At 39.4% G+C, this 22775-nt stretch overlaps 1 protein-coding gene across 1 annotated transcript; it reads left to right on the top strand.

Moving 5' to 3' along the window:
* Positions 1–5365: 5365 nt before the first annotated feature.
* Positions 5366–22522, top strand: sfrp5 (secreted frizzled-related protein 5). The gene is made up of 3 exons (XM_008429625.3): positions 5366–6527; positions 15923–16000; positions 20312–22522. Exons 1-3 carry the CDS (start codon positions 5978–5980, stop codon positions 20638–20640), a joined length of 957 nt encoding a protein of 318 aa, XP_008427847.2. The 5' UTR covers positions 5366–5977; the 3' UTR covers positions 20641–22522.
* Positions 22523–22775: the final 253 nt, after the last annotated feature.

The following is a 22775-nucleotide window of genomic DNA, read 5'->3' as shown; positions in this document are numbered from 1 at the left end:
AGTTACATCCAGTATCTGATGAGAACATCCAGCCTCAACCGGCCTTTAAGCATTCATTGTTCAGCTTGAGGAAGCACCGCCTTTTCATATAGAGACAAGATGTAAAAAATTACGACAACCATCCGGTTACACACATAGCAAATCTGTGAATTTTAACACACTGATAACAAATGTTACCCAGAATCCAGAGGACAGCCATCACTGTTGGCTCAGTTATATTGACAGTTTGTCAAAGAAATACTGCTTCTCTCTCTCTCTCTCTCTCTTTTTTTTTGCATATATACGTGTCTCAACATTCAGAGATGTTTCATGTCACTCAACGATTTTACTGGAAGTTAATACGCAGGATAGTTTGGGTCAGCCTTTCTTCTGTATGTCTCCTTACATTGGGTTCCATGACAGAGAGCTGGTCAAAGCTCCCTTAAAAAGAATCAAACAAAGGGAGGCTGAAGGCTCGGAAAGGTTAAAGTTGACCACTGAGGGAAGCGTGTGTAACTTTTAACGTTATCCTGACCTCACATTGAAAAATGAACTTGAGACTTGTATTAAAAAAAAGGGATGAAGACAGACACCACAGCAAAAGAAAATTGACCAACAAATGAATCTCCAGTCAAACAGAAAGAACTGAAGCCACATTTCATCCCTCACTGCCCAGATTGACATGTACAGGTTGCAGCACTATGTGACCAAGTGGTGTTAAAATCTTCCAGCATAATTTCATCACATTTTAGCGACTATGTGCCATATCCCCTTCTCTGGCTAAGTTGTTCCTGGCTTTAGGCAGAGCAAGTAAAAGGTGAAATGAGGCAGAATCAGTCATTTCACACAAGCCCGATGTTTCCTGGTGACACTCATGCTGCCAGATTTCTGCTAATTTCCGACAGTCATGGAGAAATACATCTCTGTCTTATTTTCATCTGTCTGCTCTGCAATGTAACCGACTCTGTTGATATTGTGCATTTACATGCAAGTGACATAATGATCATACAGTGCCTCTGGAAAGTATGCAGCGTTTCCCTTTTTTTCACATTTTATCATCTTGCAGCCTTATTTCAAATTGCATTAAATTAATGTCTTTCCTCAAAACTTGACTCCAAAAAACCTCATTATGATAATGTGAAAAAGGTTTTTTTTTTTTTTAGATCTTTGCTAATTTGTTAAAAATAGAAAGCCAAGAAATTCCCGTAAGTATTTACGGCTTTTGATTAATAATTTGTTGATGCACATTTGGCAGAAATTACAGCCTCAAGTCATTTTAAATGGGGTACGTGTGTGCAGGATTTTGAGGAGATTAATTTAATACAATTTGTAATAAGCCTGCAACATAGGAAAATGTTGAAAAAAGGAACCGAGTTAAACACTTTCCGGATGCACTCCATGAAAAACATTTAAATGTGTCACATTTCTGGTTCCAGTCAAAAACTCTGGCAGCAGAATTTTGAACCAGCTGCAGATGAGATAATAAAGGCTGGTTAATGTCCAGATAAAGAGAATAACAATGGTAATAAGGTACCATTGTTACTGCTTAAGGTGATCAAAGCAGAAAGAACTGTTTTCACATTACGATTGTCATGTTTTATATTTGTATATTTTATATTTATATTTTATCAGATGCTGACACTGATACTAATGTTTTATGGTGACCAAACGTGGGCAGGAAACGGACAGAAAAACTGTAAAATATTTTTTTGTGAAAATGCAGGAAAGGACTGGTATTTGAGGATATTTGATTAAATCATTATTCAAGCCTAAACTGACAAGAAAACCCTCATCTCTGAATGAATCTGATACTGTAGATTAAAGACGTAGCATGCTGAAAACCATGTGGCAAGTCTTGTGACAAATGTCGGCTGAGTTTCCTTATATATTACGATAAATGTCGAGCAGTTAAAAGCTCATTCCCACCTAAAATTAAGAAAAAAATATATACTGCTCAAAAAAATAAAGGGAACACTTGAACAACACAATATAACTCCAAGTAAATCAAACTTCTGTGAAATCAAACTGTCCACTTAGGAAGCAACACTGATTGACCCGATGAGGGTCCCCGTTGTCAATCAGTGTTGCTTCCTAAGTGTACGGTTTGATTTCACAGAAGTTTGATTTACTTGGAGTTATATTGTGTTGTTTAAGTGTTCCCTTTATTTTTTTGAGCAGTGTATATTTTATTTACCACCGATGTGGTAAATTATCTATCAGTGAGAGGAAGCCTGTTTATTGGATGAAAACACATGCTGGAACAGAATGTAAATTCCACAGAAAAAGAACCAAGCCAAGATCTGAACAAGTAACGTTCAAGTTGTGACAAGACAATGATAACTAAGACTCCAACATTCAGTCTCAAAATGTGTCCCGCCTTAACAAAGTATTTTTTTCCTTACACTCTTTATTAGGTGGATGAAATAGAGTCAGCTGAATGAGCTCATCTGTAGTGCATGGTAATTACTCTGCAAAAGTCATGGATCATATTCAGATTATTAGTACCAGAGTTAATGATTCTCAAAAATTTGATGCTGACCAATGACTTTTGACTTTCGAAAGCTGTACTAGACGAAGCATCGACGGCAGAGCGAGGGTCCTCCTAACATCAGTCACTGAAGCAAATGGCTGCAAAGGAATAACAACTGAATAAGGGTGAAAATATCAGTCTTATATTGATAAATGCTAACAATTATAATGGAATTTTTATTTTTTTAACTTTAGATCCATAAATGTATTGAACTTAAAATACCAAAGTAAATTGTAACATCTGAATCCATTTAATGCAATTAGCTTACTAACCACAGATAAGGGGTATTATGGGAATCCTGATTAAAAGTCAAACACCAAAATATAATAAATCTCAAAAAATAACAAAAGTTAATGAGCTTTGCAAGACTGATTAAATAACTTTTAATAGACACAGGGAGAAACTTTTGCCCAGAATGCACTGCATGATACCAGATGGTACCATTTTAATAAAAAAAAATACATTGATTTTCACTGTTTTTTTGTTGTTGTTGTTTTTTTTGTTACAATGTAGCCACATTCATGGCGTACTTAGGAACTTTTCTGTAGCCTACACTTAAACTGCTCTTAATAAATTACAAGCAGTTGTATTTTGAGCACATTCGCCATCCTCAGAAAAACTCTTCTGTGGACACTCATAGCTACAACTTCTGCAAGTCTTGTGCACAGAATGCAGAAATTGTTTGTTGTGAGCATGTGGCGAGTGTCGACTCTGGCCGGCTTGTTTAAAACATCTCACCACCCGATCTTTGCGCAAGTAAACTGGTTTTTAACTGGCTGGAGAAAATCAGCAACTATCAACATTTAGGAAGTCATTGTTTTTTTCTACTTATTTGTGTGAAACTTCAGTCAGAAAAAAAAGACATGCAACATGTTCATGCATCTTTTGTTGGGGATATCCTCACTACCATCTTCTTGTGTGGTTTTAAATTCAAACTCTTCGTGGAGGGCATATCTGCGTAGCCGGCCACCTCACTTGTCCTCTTCACAATCGCCACGACACACACACAGATTCACTATCTCCAAACGCACTCACACTTGCTCATACAATTGCTGAGACACTCTTTTCAAACCATGCTAAACCTTTAGGCACAACAATACAGACTGAACCTAATCTCATAACCCCCGGCCAATCAGAGGGCTGGAAACCTAAGAGTGGAATTGATTGGCTGGTGGCCAGAGGGGCCAGTAATGGGGAAGGAGAACAAGAGGAGACAACCATTGTTGATTGATTACCATGAAAGACACTTTTGTTGCTGACTTGAAGGCAGGACACTGGGCTTGTATCTGTAGGAAATGCTGGCAGTCTTAAAATGGGTCACTGCTGCCCTAACTTGCATACAAGTTACCTCACAAATATAGCGATGTGTGCACGAACAAACCGGCCCTCCAAGCAGGAGTAACGTCCACAAATTATTAGCTGCGAGTAATATTGATTAGCTGCAGTTCAAAGGTTAACAGAGTAACACCTTCTTTGAGCAACACTCTGGAGAACAAAGGCAGGAGAAAAGTAACTGAGAATATGTCGGGAGAAACAGTCAGCAGGGCTCTAAAGCAAAACAAAATGTTTTTAAGATCAACTTCACAGGCCATGACGTCAGCGTTTCTGGGGGGAAATCAGGAGAGGACATCTGATCTTTCCACACTACAGGCTATGAAAAACGATCTTAGGGAGGTCTGCGCGTGCTTGCTCCGGCGGCAGCTTTTTGATTCCCAAGAAAATCAATCAGCGGCGTTGGCGCACACTCCAATAAGGCAATGATCTTAACTGTATCCTCAAGAAGATAAAACCTGAAAGATGTCCAGATTAATCTAAAGAAAAGAATGCAAATATGTTATTTACTGCCGTCTTGTTACAGCAAAACCTTTATTACATGTAGATAAAAAGGATCGTTATGGATGTGGCCAGCTTCCTCACATTGAGCCAAGTTTTTATCTGTTTGATTTCATCTTATTGAATTAACCTTTTGAAAACAGACACCTTTTTCTGAAATTTTATCTTTCACATATCAGGAAAGGAAACAATGCAATCCATATTTTTTTTTTATATCTGATTTCACCTCCAAACAGATCCTGCGCTCAATTTCCAATTCCCGTCATTTTAATCTGTCACTACTCTTCAGCAACAATAAAAAAAATAAATTAAAAAAATCATGTCATCTTTCTCCATATTATATTCAACAAAGAGCAAGTGTGAGTTTTAGCAATCCTGGTGTGTTTTTGGTAAAATGTCAACTTGCAAAAACCTGCATTTAGAGCTCATTCAGTGGAGAAGATGCATGAAGGCATGACGCACATCAAATGCAAGACCCAGGGACGCACTGAGATCCCACGTCCTGTTCACAATGCTCCTGCCTTTGCTCCAAAGATGAAAGATCTCACTGCATCAGCAGCATGGATAGAAAGAGACAGGGGGGTAGTGTGCCTCGGTTCACAGCCAACATACACATTAGCATATTAGCTCATAGTGCCACCTAGCCACCTGTGGCCGCACAACCATCTCTCTGTAACCACCCCCATGCTGCAACTCCTTCACTCTCACCTCATTCATACATTCCCCTGAAGCCTTTGCACGAGAGTTGCGATTGCAAATGCGTGCTTCTCCATGCCAGCAGAGGCTTGCTGCCAGACTGTTTTGAGCTAATGAAGTGAACAGACTTAAATGCCAAGCAGACTTCCTTTGTTGTGTGCGAAGGGAGCTTCTTTAGGGTGCAATGAGTTAATCAATGTTGGATAGCCTCTGTGACATCATCTGCAGAGTGTTAATCTAAGCAAAAAGATGTTTTTTTAATTACATTTTGGAATAAACAGCTGCAGCGGGAAGAACTTGTGAAATATTGCTGCCTTTTTCTTTCTTGCTAACTTGCTCCAGAGGGGGAATTTTGTTGAGAATAAGTAGCGGAGGGAGTGTCCTGAAGACCAGTGGCAGCCTCCCTCTGTGGTTTCAATTGGCTGAGGCTGTTGTGAGTGAGTCCAGGGGAGGCCAGTAGGAAGATGAATGGTCTGGGAGCCTGTTGGGGGGGCAGGCAGCTGAGGAGAGCAGCTACCACCAGCTCTTAAAATCTAGGTACTCCTCTTCACAGCCACACACTGATAGAAAGCAGGAGTGGGCTTCAGACAGTATGAAGAGGGGGTGAAGGCAGTAGAGTAAGAAGCTTGGGGGAAATAAGAGGTCCTACCTGCGTGTTCACCTACTACTGGCTGCTGCACCCCCTTCAACTAACTGAGGCTCTCATACAAAGACAGACTTTAAGGGCTGACTCTCCTGGGAAGAAGAGATTTAAAAACTTGTGCTTTCTTTCTGTTTGCGATATCCATACTCAGAAGAACAAGAAAAAAAAAAAAGGATTACAGTTCATACGCCTTGTCCACTTGTTGAAATCTTCTCTGAAGATTGTCTCTTCACTGGGTTACTTTGGAGACTTCTGGATACGTCTTTCTTAAATAGCAGGTCTGAACTCAAAAAAGGATGGCATATGGACAAAAGATCCTGAGGCTGGCATTAACCCAGGGTTTATTCAGCCTGGCACTGAGCCTGTTGCTCTTCTCCCTCCTCCCTGACATCGTAACCGCAGATGAGTATGACTACTACAGCTGGCAGTCAGATAACTTCCACAACGGCCGATTCTACACCAAGCAGCCACAGTGTGTGGACATACCAGCTGACCTACGCCTCTGCCACAACGTGGGGTACAAGAAGATGAGGTTGCCCAACCTCCTGGATCACGAGACCATGCCAGAAGTCAAGCAGCAGGCGGGCAGCTGGGTGCCCCTCCTGGCCAAAAGGTGCCATGCTGACACCCAGGTCTTTCTGTGCTCGTTGTTTGCGCCCGTCTGTCTAGACAGGCCCATCTACCCCTGCCGCTCATTGTGCGAGGCTGTCAGGGACAGCTGCGCTCCAGTGATGGAGACCTATGGCTTCCCCTGGCCAGAGATGCTGTCCTGCGACAAATTTCCCATTGATAACGACCTGTGCATCCCCATGCAGTTTGCCGGGAACCACGCCACGCAGCCTCCAGGTAGGACCAGCCTATGCATCCTCGCACATAAAAAGACAACATTTTAGAACAATTTAACTAAGCCACTGGTCAGATTCAAGGCCCAAACTGTGGATAAACATGCTAAATGTGATTTTGAACAAAACCAAATTTTCATTTTAAAGTGTCTAATACCTAGAGGAGGCAAAAAATGTGTTGCAAGTTCTTTATAATTTGTGGCTCAATTGAGCATGGAGTACAAGACTATTAGATTAATCATAGGTCAAAAACTTTCAAAAAACCTTATCTGATTTTTATGACACTAAATGCACATTAAAGAACATGAAGTTGTTGATGTACTTATGAGCAAAAATGGTTTGTTTTTAGTTTTAATGAATAGAACAAATGCAATTCAGATTAATGCAGTAATGGAGAATCTGATCACTGACCACAGTGCCTGATGCTGCAGGATGACCTCAACCTGGGAAATGGATTGATGGATCTCTATGAACAAAAGTTCTTATGATATATTTAACTTTATTTCCAGGTCATGAAGAAGTGTGTTGTAGTTAAGTGTAGCTTTGATCATTTTATTTTATTTTTTTACAAACGTATTAACAGCCGAAAGCTATCACAACATCAGCGCTTCAGTAATGACATGAAAGTTTAAGGCAGAAACTATCCAGAGGAGGTCAGGGAGGAGTGACAGGAGCAGGATGCGTGTGTGTGTGTGTGTGTGTGTGTGTGTGTGTGTGTGTGTATGTGTGGTTGGGGGTTGTTAGGGGTGGCAAAAGGGGAAAGTTCCCAAGTGGACAGTTTAGATCTCACATGCCTTCAGGGGAGGCGAGGATGGGAGACTCAGAGACTCCAGTTACTAGATTCTTTAGTAAGTTAAGATAAATGTCCTGTGATGACGTATCCATCTCCATGAAAAAGAAGGGCAACACACACTTGCGCATGAACACACTCACCTTTATCAGCAGAGATCCAGTTACACCTAATCAATCAGCCTAACAAATGGGTTGATGAGGAATGTTTAATGTCAATGTAAATGACTCAGGACCTGGTCTGCTCAGAGTCACCGAGTGAACAAATGCACTTCAAACATTAAGGAATAAAAGAAAGAAGGTTACAAACATTCTGAGAAAGGTTTCTGAGAAGGTGAAATGGACAGGTCACACTGTGTGTGTGCGTGCGTGTGTGCGTGCGTGCGTGCGTGCGTGCGTGCGTGCGTGCGTGCGTGTGTGCGTGCGTGCGTGCGTGTTAGCATTCCTTAAATTGTAAGGTCATTTTTCTGCAAATACCAAGTTGTGAGAACCTGTTATGGGACCCAAAGCCCAAAGCTGTTTGGGACAAGGGGTTAGTTTTAGCATTAGGACTATTCTCAGTGATAAGATTTAGGGGAAGGACTAGACTTTAGAAATGAATGAAAAATGAATGGAAGTCAATGCAAAGTGTTTGTGAAGACAGGAAGACTTTGCATGTGTGTGCGTGTGTGTGTGTGTGTGTGTATGTGCATGTAGTACTCTTCACAAAGCAGTCGGAACTGAGGGAGACTCAATGAGAAGGGACCGGTCCCCACTGTGTCCTGCTCTGCTCGACCTTTTGTTGGTTCTGGCAGACAGTGGGCCAATTAACTAGAAGGCCAATTACTGAGCTTCGATAATTAGTCGACATGACAGAGCAAGCGGGGTGGGCAGAGAATGGTAATCGCCAAGTATGATTGTTCCTGAGAGAGTCGAATGGAGAGGAGTGAAAGGAGGGGGGGAAGGAGGAGAGTGAAGAGAGGCAGATGGAGCATAAAAGTGGAGAAAAGCTTCTTCCTGCTGCAGGAGAATTGTCCAGCTCTCTGCTTTCTTTAAGGAGCTTGAGGAAGGTTCTTTATTCCTCAAATAACTTACATTTCTATGTTGCGTATGTCACCACATATTGCGTTTTTAGTAGATAAAAATTAACTTTTTTCATTAGTTTTTTTTCCCCCTAATATTCTAGACTGCTAAAATAAATGCGCAAAGCATTTGGTTCCTGCAGCTTCAGGGCACATCTTTTGCTTGTTATCACAAAAGTTCACGGCGCTCTGTTTTATGTAATTGCCAGTACTTAAAAGTGTGAAAATTATTGCTGGGTGATCCTCAAAGTGAATCAATGCACAACTAAGTTATTCCATTTGAGGGGGAAAAAATGGCTGTTCTGTTTTTATAGGATTGCTTTCAGCTATGAAACATTTTGGCTAAAGAGTCATAATTCATTCTTGAACATAGTCTCCAGAAATAAAAAAAAAGGGAGGCAGCTTAAACTTCTTCTGCTATCATGCTAGGAGATAATCAGTTGTTTGTTTAAAGTAATGAATTAATGAGTCAGGACATCGGTTCAAATTCAGGTGGATGTTTTCTTTATTTCAGTTATTAATAATAATTAGAAATAAATGTAATAAACCAGATAAAACACAACCAGGTCCTCAATTAAACTAAAGTGGAGCAGCGTTTAACAATACGGTTTCTTTGTGCATTTTTGTGGCCGTGCCTGACTACGTCTGTCTTTGAAACTGATATTAAACCCCTATCACTTCTCGCCTGAAGGCTCAGTGACATTTTCATAAGATCCAAAGATTCTCAGATGTGCCGATGAGGCCATCCCAAGGACACGTTTTTGACTCCAAAAACACACGCATACAATGCATACTTACACACATGGAGGCAGCCAGCAATAATAAAAAAAGGAATTTCAGCTAAGAACTCTGAGAAGAGGGTTTTCTGGGAACCTTCAGTGTCACTGGAGGACACTGACGATTCTCTTCTGTTGGGATCACAGAGGGAATGTCGAGTAATCCAGCCAAATGTCAGAGTATAGTCAATCGGGGGAATTATGCACTGAGCTACCTGCTGCTCTCACCGGATAGGAGGCCCAGATGCTGTCTGAGCTATTCTGCAATTACATGATACAGCACGGTTGGAGGGTTCCTGTGGAAACTCACAGCAGAGAGTCAGATTCACTTTCCACCTCAGTGCCACTTCAAAACAATAAAAAAAAAAAGTTAGAAAAACTCCCAAGACCACCTGAGCTCAGGTTGTCTGTGTGCATGATTTGTTTCTAGCGTGTGTGTGTGTGTGTGTGTGTGTGTGTGTGTAGGTGTGTGTGTGTGCGTGTGCAACATGTTTCTGTGTGTGTCTGTTTAAGGAACCCATGAGGTGTTGTTATGTGAAATACAAGTATATACATTGTATCAGGGAGGAACAGCAGAACGCTGATTAAATAAAAAAGGTCCAGGAACACAAAATCCCAGCTCAGTCTGTCAGCCAGATAACGACTAATGCTACCTCATCAACCCTACTTAAATAGGATAGTTCAGTTTCTTCCTTTCCTTCTTTTTTTTCTGAGCTTTTGTTTATAAGCAGTTAATAACTCTCTTAGCATCGTCATTTACAGTAAATCCAGATTAGATGGACCTGGAGTGTAGCATAAAGTTTGCGTTTGCCATTTTTGTCATGATAAAATGTGTCTCAAAAGAAATGCAACAGTGGACATCTTGTCCAGAGGGAAGGCTTTTCTGTAATTTCGGACCATTGTGCTCAGCAATGTGCTTTCAGTCTACGATGGCACAATTTCATTAATCTACGTATTTACAATACAAAAATATCAGTTACAAATAATCAAGATTTTTCTAAGTTATTTTTTTTTAATTTTTTTTCATGATTACAATTTTCATGAGGTTTTTTACATCTAGGCCACTGGAAGTAGGTGTGTGGTATGAGAACCAAGGGCATTTGAAGACTGTATCTGGTCGCATGAATTACCGCTATGGTAACGGCAAATGTGCAGCTTGAAATGTGTGTTGCTTCCCGGCAGTGTTTTGCAATTGTGATACTGCAAGCACTGATTTTGAGGTGATGACTGGTGTGATGTAACGTGCAGCTGTAGTAGAGTCTGACATCTTGTTCACTTTTACTGCTAGATGTATGGTCTAATGTAAACCAGGAGAACCAGGAGGAAACAATTATTGCCAAAGGTCACATATACATAAAAGCTAACCAACTGTCCTACTTCTTTAATAAATGAAGATGCAAAGAGATTTATGTACTCCAGATAAGATACGAAGTGATTTCAACATTTCAGCAGAACTTCAAAAAATTCAGAACCATTTCTTTAATCACCAGGTGGGTAAAAAACAGAGTAGACTCCTCGCAGGATGATGAAGTTCCTCTGGTTTTCTCTATATATATATATATATATATATATATATATATATATATATATATATATATATATATATATATATATATACAGATTCTTAAAAGATTGGATGCCGCTTAATTGTGCCAACTCAAAGTATTGCCTGCCTGCGCTCTCTTTGATGTGGCCAGTTTAGGTTGCAACCACGCTAAAGGAGACAAGCGAAACTGTCAGGTCTCCAGCAACACAATGGACTCTACTCATGTGGCCCTGGCTGCTATATGAAAAGGAAAATGTGATCCAATGCTCCGTGCATGGAAGACCGCCGAGGCCCTTTTGAGAACATATTTTCTCGTCCGTATAGTATTCCTTCAGATGCAAGGAGTGTGCTTTGTTTTAGGGCCCTCGAGGGGCTTGCCTCCGGGCCATGTTTAAGCTTTCCTCTGTCTGTCTGCATGCCACATTTAAACAGATGTGAGGCCCTTGGACGTAAATCATATCCTGCATTTCATCTCCTGCACAGTACGATTTTATGTCATAAGTGTTGCTGTTCATAACTTAAAGGGCCCAGATGAGACATAAGACAGTGACCCGAGCATTTTTTAAATGGAACATTCTTCTGTAAAAGTCAGCGTGGAGCTCACGACTGTGAGAGACGAGGCTTGAGACGTGTCAGGGAATCCGACCACAACGCCGTTAGATCAGGTTGCCCCCCACCCCTTTTTTTTTTTTTTTTTTTTTGGTGACGACATGTGCGTGTTTGCCCCGGAGGAGAGAGACAGAGAGCAGAGTATGCAACGTTGCACATACTCCACCTAAAATGCATTCAGCTGCAAGGCTGTTGTCAAGGAAGCCTGTCAAAAGTTGCAAACAGAAGCTGTGATTTACTATGTTTTTGTTTTCAAATGGGCGTTCGCAGGAAATGGGAGAGATTGTCAAAAGTCATGCAAAGACAAAAAGGAGAACAGATTTCTCTTTTGCTTTTCAAAGGCTCTAATGGGGTTCGAGATTTATGGTGTTGTTTATGAAAAATTGAGGTCATTCTTTAAAGTTATTTCAAATCGTCCGCGTCAAATATTGACATCAAAGTGATCTCGATGCTTTTTGTGGCGCAAATGAACAAATTTCATTGTCACGCCAGAGCACAATGGCAGGTTTGGGCGGCTTTTTTAACCCCAAAACGATGAAACTTTAAAGTGAGCTTTTAACATTTTGTACTTAGTATTAAACAGTTTCAATATGTGTTTGCTAGACATTTCTTTGGAGATATGACAGACGGGGAGAAAGGAGAGGCTGCGTCAGAGAAAGTGATATTAACTTTGGAGCTCTGACTAAGTGAAGCAGTGCAGTTAAATTCTTGGACTCTTGCCGCTCACCATTTCCACTCTGGCTCCCTGTTTGAAGATTAACAGCAGTGCTTTCAAACAGACCACCTCCTTACTCGTACAGCTCCCATCAACCTTTTTCCTCTTACCCTTAATCATTGACTCATAAGCTCTCTCATCCTCCACTGAAATAGTTCTGCGAGCGGTAACGTAGATCTGCCAGAATCGCTGATAACTTTAAAGGTTTGCAAAACAGAAGCTGTCAACTCCGTAGCCAAATTTGATTTTTCCTCCCTTTTTTTCCCCCTTTTTTGCAACTTACAAATACTCCTATCTGTTTTGCAATGTTTGCAAAAGTCGATACAAGAAATAAGATACATGCACATAGATTAACCTATGAGGCGTTGATTCCCAAGAGAGCATGACAGTAATTCCTCTGACAGACTCGTGTTATGAGGCGGCATCCAAATGCTGGTTTTCAGTCCAAGCTCAGAGAGTTTCTTGGAGGCACTGGTTTCTCCTGACACATGCTCTGGCATCAGCACAGCTGGGCATCCTGCCAGCATACCACCCCAGTGAAATGATTTCCCATGGAGGCTAAATAACATGCAACTTCAAGAGATTTGTAAAAAGACAGTGGCTTGCAAGAGTCTTAATATCCCTTGAACCTTCTAACATTTTTTGAAATTCAAACCACAGATTTTAATGTATTTTAATGAAGCTTCGTAGACAAACACATCAGAGCAGAACTGTGTTGTGGAAGGGAAAGGATTCATGGTTTTCAACAAGCAGAAATGCTAAAGGGGAGTCATGCATTTATGACCAACCCCAGTTCACTCTCATCTTTACTACATACAATCCAGTGCAACTAATTTCCTTCAGAAGTCACCTGGTTTGCAAGAATTTACCCATCAGTGCAGCTGCTCTGTGAAGGCCACAGAGGCTTATTAGGGAATAGTACTGAATCAACAGCGTAGCAGAGACCAAGCAACGCAAAATAAAGGTTTCAAAAAGTTGCAAAAGATTGAAGCAGAAGTGGGTTATACTTCCAGGCCTCACAGAAAAGTGGCATTAAAATAAAGTCGCTGTTGAAAGAAAGGCAAAAGAAGTTCAGTTTGTAATTTGGGGGACAGAGTAAACATGGAAGGAGACAATCTGGTTGGATGACTATTTTTGCTTAAATGCGGTCCCTGTGTGTGGTTGTAAAAACAACTGCGTATTATTCCGAAGAAATCACATTCACTGTGACGTTAGCACCATACTTTGGGGTGCTTTTCTTGAGTAAGAACAGGGAAGCTGAATAGAGTTCATGGGGACATGAATGAGGATAAATACAGAGCAGCACATACAAAAAAATGAGTACTGGCAAAAAACTGGGATGGAATTTCACCTGCAGCCTGACGATAACAAAAATATATATATATATATACCAAGATGGTTCATCACAAACCATTTTTATGTTTTGTACTTGGAAAAAAAAAAGAAAGAAAAGAAAACCATGTGTTAAGTTTATGTCTGTCACATAAAATACCAAGTAGTTTGGAAACCGTATAGATCCATAAAAGTTTGGTTGCGTCTTGTTCATGTTGGTGTGAGTGGTGGTTCCGTGTTACTGCCCAGCCCTCCAGTAAGCAGCCGGCAATTAGACGCTGACCCTGCATGGACGCGCATGGCTCCTTTCTGGGAACGCATGGACTTCTCTCTGACGAGAAAACTGTCAATTACTCTACAAGAGCACGGTTCAGCTGCCCTGGACATGCACACATGCACTCACACAGACTTGCACTCACCGATGGTTAAGGGGGTTCACCTCCCCACGACCCAGGCAGCAAAGCATGCAAAACTTTGACCCTTCTCATTATCTGTCCAGACACTGAAGTCTGGACAGGGGATGATAACCTCTGAACCCTGACTTCTAACCCCGGGCCTCAACTGCACAGCAGCACACCCATGTGCATTTGAATGAGTGTGTTTGTAAGCAATCGTCATGGGGGAACGGAGAGGGAACAGTTAGCTGAAAGCATATTTTAGGTATAGCGATGAGTGAGCGACAGAAAAATGTAGCTCTTGTTTTAGAAGCCCTGTTAAAAAAAGGCTTCCCACTCAGGGAAAGGTCAGAACTGTTTTCCCTTCGGACGAGCTGAGTCGGATCAAATCTGTCTGCCCTGTTAGTGCGTACTGTACTGAGATTAGCGGCAGCCGATATTTTTGGATCGTGTGAAGTCCTGAGTTGTGTGGAAGACAGACGCTAACTTTTCTGCATACAGTTCAAGCGTTATCTGTAATCTCTAATATTGTTTTAATTGGCTGAGCTTCAAAGATATTTAATGTTTAGCATGAGATTGTTAACATAACACAACAATCAAATAAGATTATTCTTAGCACTTGCACAAATTAAACTTTTTTTGCATTTTAGATTTAAGATTTAAATTGGCTATTTTCATTTATCTGTACTGAAACCATTAAATCTAATTTAATAGCATTCCAGTTTGCCATAAAAAATATATAACATTTTTAGCTCTATGGTTTGTGTTAAAATTCAAGTAATTATGGGAAGCCTATGATGGCAAAGCTTTGTTTGATCATGCCTTGGGCTGGCTCTGCTCTTATATCACTGTGCTTTCTCCAAATTAGTTGTGTACTCCAAGTCCTCACTGAAACTGAAAATAACTAAATCCTCTTTCCTCAGTAACAACGTCAAGACAGAAGAGTTTGTGTTTAGAGTGAACCAGTTGTGGCAATATCTGTAATGATGCATTCAATAAGAGTAAAATCACACTTCCTGAAAATCGATCAGCTTGGTTAAGATGACTACAGTAGGCAATTGTTTGGTGTTTTCCTAGGCAAAATGTAAATTCTTTAAAAATTCTCTGACATTAAACAACCCATTTTTTAAAAAGGTCATATATGTAAGTGGTGTTTGTGCTGAGTTTTCTATAGCTTATCTAGATGTTCAGTAAAATGGAAGTGGCATTGTGTTGGTGCCAATTCACACAATGCACTTTGTGTGTGTGCGTGTGCGTGTGTGTGTGTGTAAACATCACTAACAAAAACCCCTAGAGAAAAGGGCATTTTTATTTTCTTACTAAATTTTTTAAGTCCATAAAGATCCCCATTTATTTCCGGGATAAACTAATATTGTTTAAACAAATGTTATGCTTCCAGTTTACCAAGTTGGATTCAGATAATGGATACGGACAAGAAAAGGAGCGGCTCACAACCATGCATGAACTGCCACTGATTAGGAGTGCAGGAACAACTGAACAGCTGCACTATTTTATTGAAAAAAAAATATTTTGGGTCCTTTTGCTTTTACTCTGTCTTGTTGTGTCTTCACTGTAATGACAGTCACAAAGCTCCATATCAAAATAAGCAAGGCCAAACACGTTCTTAAGCACAATGTGCGTGACCATAAATTCAGAGTTCCAGATAAACAGGACTCATTGGTTTTGGTCTGCTTGCTGTTTCACAATGTGTGTCTGCTTAAGTGCTGCCTGCGCGTGTGTGCGCGCACGTGTGTGTGTGTGTGTGTGTGTGTGTACTGAATCACTTTTCACCATGTTCAGCAGCTCCTTGCGCCCCGTTTACCTTTCTGCACAGCCAGACCACGCCTGCACCACCAAAATATACAAGTGGGTAGAATAAAAACATTTTTTCCAGTGTAATTGCAGGGCAAACATCAGTCAGTCTGCTGGACTTAGTATTTGCTCCACAGCAAATATCCTCTGACAAGAGGACCCAGTGGGGGCTGCAAATATGTGACTCAACAGTGCTCAATGTTTTACATCCGCTGCTTTGGTTTTGCTGACTGCACTCGACTAACAATGTTCAGCTGTTAGAGATGAGCTAATCTAGGTTTAAAGGCATCAAACAAAATGTATTTTATTCTAACTGATGAGAACTAGGCAATTCTCATCTCTAAATCCTGTTTTTTCCCTTCAGTGTCGAAGGTGTGCCCTCCATGTGACAACGAGCTGAAAACAGACAACATCATGGAGCATTACTGTGCAAGTGATTTTGGTGAGTAGGCAATTTTGAGAAAAAAAAAAGACAAGAAATACTACTGGAGTACTTCAAAACTGTACATTTTCTTCAATAAATGTTTCACATTTCAAGCTAATATTAATATAACCTAGAGATAACATGAATGGTTTTTAGAGAAGAAGCCATCCAAACAATCCTTGGCTTGTGAGAACAAGAGATTAAATTATCACTCAAAATCACCCATTAATCACATTTAGAAAGATGGGTTCAATTCCACTAGACACACCCAGAATCAAAAGAGCACAAAAGTTCAACCTGTCTGAGATAAAGTACTCAAAATGCAAAACATCAAGTTTAAATCTAAAGAGATTCAAATTAGATGTGAAAATATGTCATTAAGATATATCAATCTGGAAAGTGTTACAAAGCAATTTGCAAGGGACTGTGACTCCAGAGAACAACAATGAGAGCCAACATTCACAAATGGAGAAAACGTGGAACAGCGAGGAACCTGGATGGCCGGCCTGAAAGAAAACCTCCACAAGCCCTTCAGTGACTCATCCAAAAGAGCCCTGGACAATATTTAAAGCACAAAGATTTACAAAGTGAAAACAGCCAGTGACCAAAAACAACACAAAGGCCTCTTTCACAGGCCCCAAACGTTTTGAAACATATTCTGTAGATCAAGGAGACAAAAGTGGCATAAAACTTACAGCATTTTAGAAATGTTTCACACTTGTATTGGTGGTGGTAATATAACGACGAGGGGCTGCTTTGCTGCTACAGGGCCTGCACAGCCTACTCCAGTTGATAAGAAGTATGCTCAAAACACTGTGGCTCATTTTAAACAATTCTGCAAAAAAACGGTGCCTTGAGCAATATTTATTTACAATACTGTAAAATTACTAATTGCTAGTTATTGCTTTTAGGCCAACAAGTTATTACATAGTTTCCTTTTTTACTTAGTTGCTGCTTCCTTTGGATAGCTTTTTTTCTTTCAATAAATAAAATATCATTTTTATTTACTCAGGTTTCTTGTGTCTGACATTAAAAATTATCTTATACATATGTGTTATTTCAGAGTTTGTCCGTTCTAAGATATTAATTAATAGTTAAGCCAAATGTTTGAAGAAAGAGTTTCAAAAATATTCAAATTCTTTTGTGGTATCATTTTGGAACTTGTTTATATTTTAAGAATTATACCTTGCTCACATTTTTTTCCTCATTGTGTTGAAGCATTTCTGTTTCTCTTCAAAGTCCACAGCAGCTTAATTTGTATTTTTGCAGTGTTGTGCCATAAACACAAAATGCCTAGTTAAAACTAGGCATTTTAACCAAATTGCCTAGTTCGCATGCACCAAATCAGAATACAGAAGAAAAAAGCTAATCTTGATATTCTTTCTGTGCCTAAGCCTCGTACATAATTAATCACACCTACAAAAACATTACATGAACAAAATCATCCTAAGCCATTATAAATAGAACAAGCTTATCCAGAATCTACAAACTATGTCTTCACACCGAGCTGAAGCTGAAATACAGTCTCATCATCAGCAGTCATAATTAATTCTGACATTTAACTGCTGAGGTCCTTTATGCTGTTTCAAGAATCATACCACACATTTTTTCAGGTTACTAGAATAAAGTAATGGTTGCATTTAAACATGTATAGACACTCGAGTGAATATGTTTTATTAGTTAAGGCTGCTTACAGGTTATGTGTAACAAGATAAGGTAAGATAACTGATATACATTGATGATCAAGGGAAGAATTGCTGTACAATGGTATTAAAATGAACCACAGTTGTTATCAGCTTGATCTCATGGCCCTGAAACATTTTCACAATTTATTAAGAGTCTGCTTTTGATGCTTAATCCTTAAACATTTTTTTTCTTTAAGATCCAGAAAAAGGGCATGTGCTGCATAAAAACCAAGTCTGGCATCTTACCCTTTCCAATGAGTTTTTTTTATTTTTCTTTGTTTTTTTTTTTTTGTTTTTGTTTTTGCTTTTGAAGAAAATCTGCTTCTCCTCATAACGACAGAGCACTTCTGTACGCTCACAGTAAAGAGACTAAGTTTGTATAAAGAAACGGGCACGGCATGTCACAAAGATGCTGGCCAGGCAGCGCAGAGGGGCCACTGCATACTTTGTTCTAAGTATGAATGCACACGGGTGGGCATTTAAAGCCAAATGAAAGGGGAAGGGTGGCAATTTAATGCTTCGAACCTGTGCTAAATGCAGTCATTCATAAAATGACACATATGCACAAGCACAGAATCACATAAGCAAAGCGCCATAAACACACGAGGAGGAGCTGGAGGACAGTCACAAAGTGCACGAGGAACAATTCACTGAACATTGCTTGAGGAGCATGCCATAACTTCACATGTACGGTACATGCATTAGCATACTCAGGATTGTTTATTCAACCACAGACAGGCAGACGAGAAGCGACATGGCGATCTTCCAGCAGGCTTAGGCAAACGGAGATGTCTCGTTTCAGCACTGTGCCTTTGCCCAACCTATGATTAATTCCTCCTGTCAAAAGGGGTTACCCTGCAAATTCTCCTTGGAAATAGTTGCCACTTTAATTTTAATCTCCGACATGAGAAAATATGAACCTATAAACACAACACTCAGTGAGGCCTAAGAGTCAGCATTTCATCACGCTGACAAACTTGGCTTTGTCACATGTAATCAAAACTACGTGCAGAATTTTTCAGTTCTGTTTTTGCACTGCAGGTTTGCATGAAAACACAAGTCTTAATACAACACGGATGATAGAAACAACTGAAATCTAATTACAGTCTTCAAGAAGAGTGATGACAAGTGACCTAAACAGAACCACAGCACGTGTTGTCTTTTGCTCCACAGATGCTTCAGCTTCATCTAGATGATCAAATAATTCCCAGCATCTATTAATTTTGCACACCTATCAGTTTGACTTGTGTGCAAAGTTGGAATATTCACTAAAAATCTGATGAATCCGTTGGAAAAAAGAGTCACTGGTCATAGTTTTAGTTGCCCATTCTTCTGATTCCATATTTTCATACTTTATGAATAATTTGAAAATATACCCACTTTATAATGCCAGGCACATTCTTGTGTGTCTGCCTTTCATTTAGTGGAGCAGAATGACATGAAGCCAAAGGAAAATAAGGTTTCTACTTCATCTAACAACTGTTGGATTTGTAATGTGATCAGCAGCTATGCCAGGCTACAATGCTGCTTCTTGATATGTTGAAATCCCACTTCAGGATTTCCGCAGTTCTCAGAGGCCATAAATAACTCATGCGTGCCAATGCTACAGTTCTGACGCAACTGCAACTTTTATCTAAGTACTGACCCCAAAATAACAATATTTAATGTGATGCTATGTTATACAACATATTCACTCTCCCCAGTATTCTCATTGCTCAAAACTGAAGGCGAAGTCATCACTTACTCTCATAACAACCACACAGCATGGAGAAGCAATTTAAGTTTCATTCCCCAGTGTTTACTTAAACCCCAAATATATAAAAAGCTAATAAAACCAATGATCCCGGTAAACATACATTGTTTTGAATTAAGTGCATCCAAAATGATATTAATAATAAATGTTTAGCTATAACATGTAAAAAAAATTTTTTTTGCTTGGTTTGAGGTATTTGGGTACTTTTAGCTCTTGGTATTTAAAAAAGTATTTCTTATATACATGGTTCTTTCAAAATAAACAACAGCTGTGTCAAGTTTACTGTCTGACAGAGTAAAATCTGTTCCAGCCATGCATAGAATTGTCTTGTTGCTGAATTGTGCTATAAAAATGAACATCACTTAACATAGTGCATATTTTTTCTTGGCATCAAAATTTAGCATTATTAGCACAATTAGCATGGTAGGATTATTGATTATATATGTCAGCCATTGTGCTTATTCCTTGTGGAGTTGGTATACGGCCTCCTTAACCGTGATATTTGCCAACGACTGACGTTTCCCAATCCAGCATGTTGCAAGACAAATAAAAATGTCTATTCAAATGGATTAAAAGGACCAACTTCCTATTATACATTTGGCTTCTTGTTATTGTTTTACTTTTTCTGTGGATGTTGCAGCTTGAATCAATTGCCTCAGTAAAATAAAAAAATTAAAAAATTAAAAATACAGCTGGCTCTCTAGCACTTTTTGTGTGAGGACTCTTCACACAGTAACACTTTTCTACTGTAAAATATTATTGTCAGCTCAACCTGGAAGTGCCTGTGTATGCTGCATTTACAGTTCAGAACAAATGTCAGACTTTTTGCGTTGGTGTAGGTTTTACAAGCACAATCCTAAATGAGAATAAATATCTTCTCCTCTTTTCCAGTCCTGAAGATGAAAATCAAGGAGGTGAAAAAGGAAAAAGGTGACCGAAAGCTAATTGCAGCGCAGAAGAAGAAGAAGGTTTTGAAGCAGGGTGTGCTGAGGAAGAAGGACCTGAAGAAGCTGACCTTGTACATAAAGAACGGAGCGAACTGCCCGTGCTCACAGCTGGAGAACCTGGGCTCCAACTTCCTCATCATGGGCCGCAAAGTGGACCAGCAGCTGCTGCTCATGTCCATTCACAAGTGGGACAAGAAGAGCAAGGAGCTCAAGTTTGCCATCAAGTACATGAAATCCCATCAGTGCCCGTCTTACCACACTGTCTTCCAGTGACACTGCTCAAAGAATGTTCTGCAGAATTTCCAGTTTTACTCGCATCTCACCCTGTTTTAACAATGAAATTGAATCACGCTTCAATAACTTAAGAAAAATGCCAAGTCCTGTATAGTTCTAACTGTATATAAAGAGTCGGTTACATAAACATAAACCCCATCAAAAATGATAAGTTTGCTAAGGCCTTTGTTCTCACTGATTTAGCTGCAGCTCCCTCGGTGAGCCTGGACAAATCTTAAGGAAGCCAATTCATTTTCAGCCTAGCAACACAAATTGCTCAAAACAAAATCAAGACGAGAAGTGAAAATTTCAGTGGTGGTATGATTGTTGAAATGATGAATGAAATTTGAGGGGAAGTGAGGATTTATTTGTGTAAAACAAAAAGGACCAGATGAAAAAATGTTCATGTACATGTTGGTTGTGCAACACACAAACGCATACAGCTCCTTCAAAGCAGAGCAACAATAGATGATCCACGTAACTGCATCTTATAATCATGTACAAAAGTAGATTATCATGAATAATAGAGAATTAGAGAAACGTTTTGTATTTTTTCTTCTTTTCTTATCTGTGATTGGAAAGACAGTCGGTGGAACAAGGAGGGCAGATGGACTGGACAATCCTTCTACCGACTTTTAACAGCACCGTTAAGGTGGTTTAAAACATGGGAACATGATTTGTTTTTTTGTTTTTTTGGCTTCTGAACTTTTTGAAGAAGGAAAGTAAGTACCTACAAACAACTGGGGAGTACAACAGAAATGAATGAGCAAAGACTGAGAGACTCATAACAGAAAAAAACATTGGATCTTCCATACAGATGCTTCTGATGCTCGCTATTTTTTTTTTTTTATATTCAGCATTCTAATATTTCAATTTTTGTACTTAAAAATAAAATAAAAAAATCACATCAGTTTTACTGTTATTGTATCAAAGAATAAATCATAATGCAGACATAGCACCTACGTACACTTGCTGTAGTAATGATTTAATTTCACCAATAATGTCTAAGCTATTTTTCTGTACTCAGTTATTTTACTGAAATAGATATTGGTTTTGAAAAAGGTAAATGAATCAAATCTATTTGAAATTTTTATAAATAATGCGACCCCTGTGAGAGATTTCTTTTACATTATTGTTTTACCCCAAAGTGTACTCTTGATGCCTGGAGAGAAAAAGTATCACAGTCTTACATCTAAAATATGTTTTTCCTTCAATTCCACTGGGTGCAAAATATTTTTTGTTTTAATTGTGATAAGGGGAATAGCCAGTGGTGCCTTTAAATCATATTAAAGCAACACAATATTGAGTTTTGTAGTTATAATATGCAAACTTTTTTTTATTAGACCAGCTGCGTTTTCTTGCCAGGCTACACTTTGTGCAAATTAAGGCACAGGACCTCATTAACACTCTTTATCAGCAGGAGGAGGCATTAAGTACAGTTGTCAAAATGTTTCTTGTAGATTACTGTGCTGACTTTGTACTTCTGGACAAACACCAGCAGATGACATGGCTCCCCAAGTCATCTCTGACTTTGGCAGCTTTGCATTATTATTACTTTGCTTTACATTATCCATATGGTTGGATGCGGTACTCTGTCTTTAGCCAAGACGCTTGATGGCTTACTCTCCTCATGCAGATTGTGTCTGTCTTCTGGACAATTGTCAAGTCTGCGGTCTTTCACACGATCGCAGGGCAATACAAAACAGTAACATTACATTTCTGTATTTATGTAATCATTTTTGTTGGTATTTTGCAATATTCTAAGTTTTGGCAACCCTAGCTTTTGGGCTTTTTGTTAGCTGTAAGTCGTTGTCATCAAAATGAATAGAAATAAATGCTTGACATATATCTCCCATGTGTAATAAAGGTATACATCACACAAGTTCAGTTTTTCTTTCACTTGAATTTGTATTTACCGAGTTGCATCCTAAATGATAAGCAGCCTTTATATACCCAGCTACTCGAGCAGAGAAAGTTGTCCACTAAAAGCTCATCTGAGCACAAGACATGATTCGATAGCCTAAAAAAACAAGCAGCAATAAGAGTCCCAATGACATCTGAACTCTGATGGTAAATCAGTAAAAAATAAAAGCAGATCAATGGAATTCATCGCTAAAGGCAAATTGTCAAAAAGA

The sequence above is a fragment of the Poecilia reticulata genome, chromosome 15 (genome assembly GCF_904066995.2).
Source record: "Poecilia reticulata chromosome 15, P_reticulata-male-v2, whole genome shotgun sequence".
NCBI lineage: Eukaryota > Metazoa > Chordata > Actinopteri > Cyprinodontiformes > Poeciliidae > Poecilia > Poecilia reticulata.
Note: the sequence above shows the minus strand (reverse complement) of the source record. Positions and strands in the feature narration are given on the sequence as shown.

Coding starts and splice junctions, on each gene's coding strand:
- sfrp5 (XM_008429625.3), top strand. CDS start 5,978: ATGGCATATGGACAAAAGATCCTGAGGCTGGCATTAACCCAGGGTTTA. Junction 6,528..15,922: donor CCACGCCACGCAGCCTCCAG/GTAGGACCAGCC, acceptor TTTTCCCTTCAG/TGTCGAAGGTGTGCCCTCCA. Junction 16,001..20,311: donor TTACTGTGCAAGTGATTTTG/GTGAGTAGGCAA, acceptor CCTCTTTTCCAG/TCCTGAAGATGAAAATCAAG.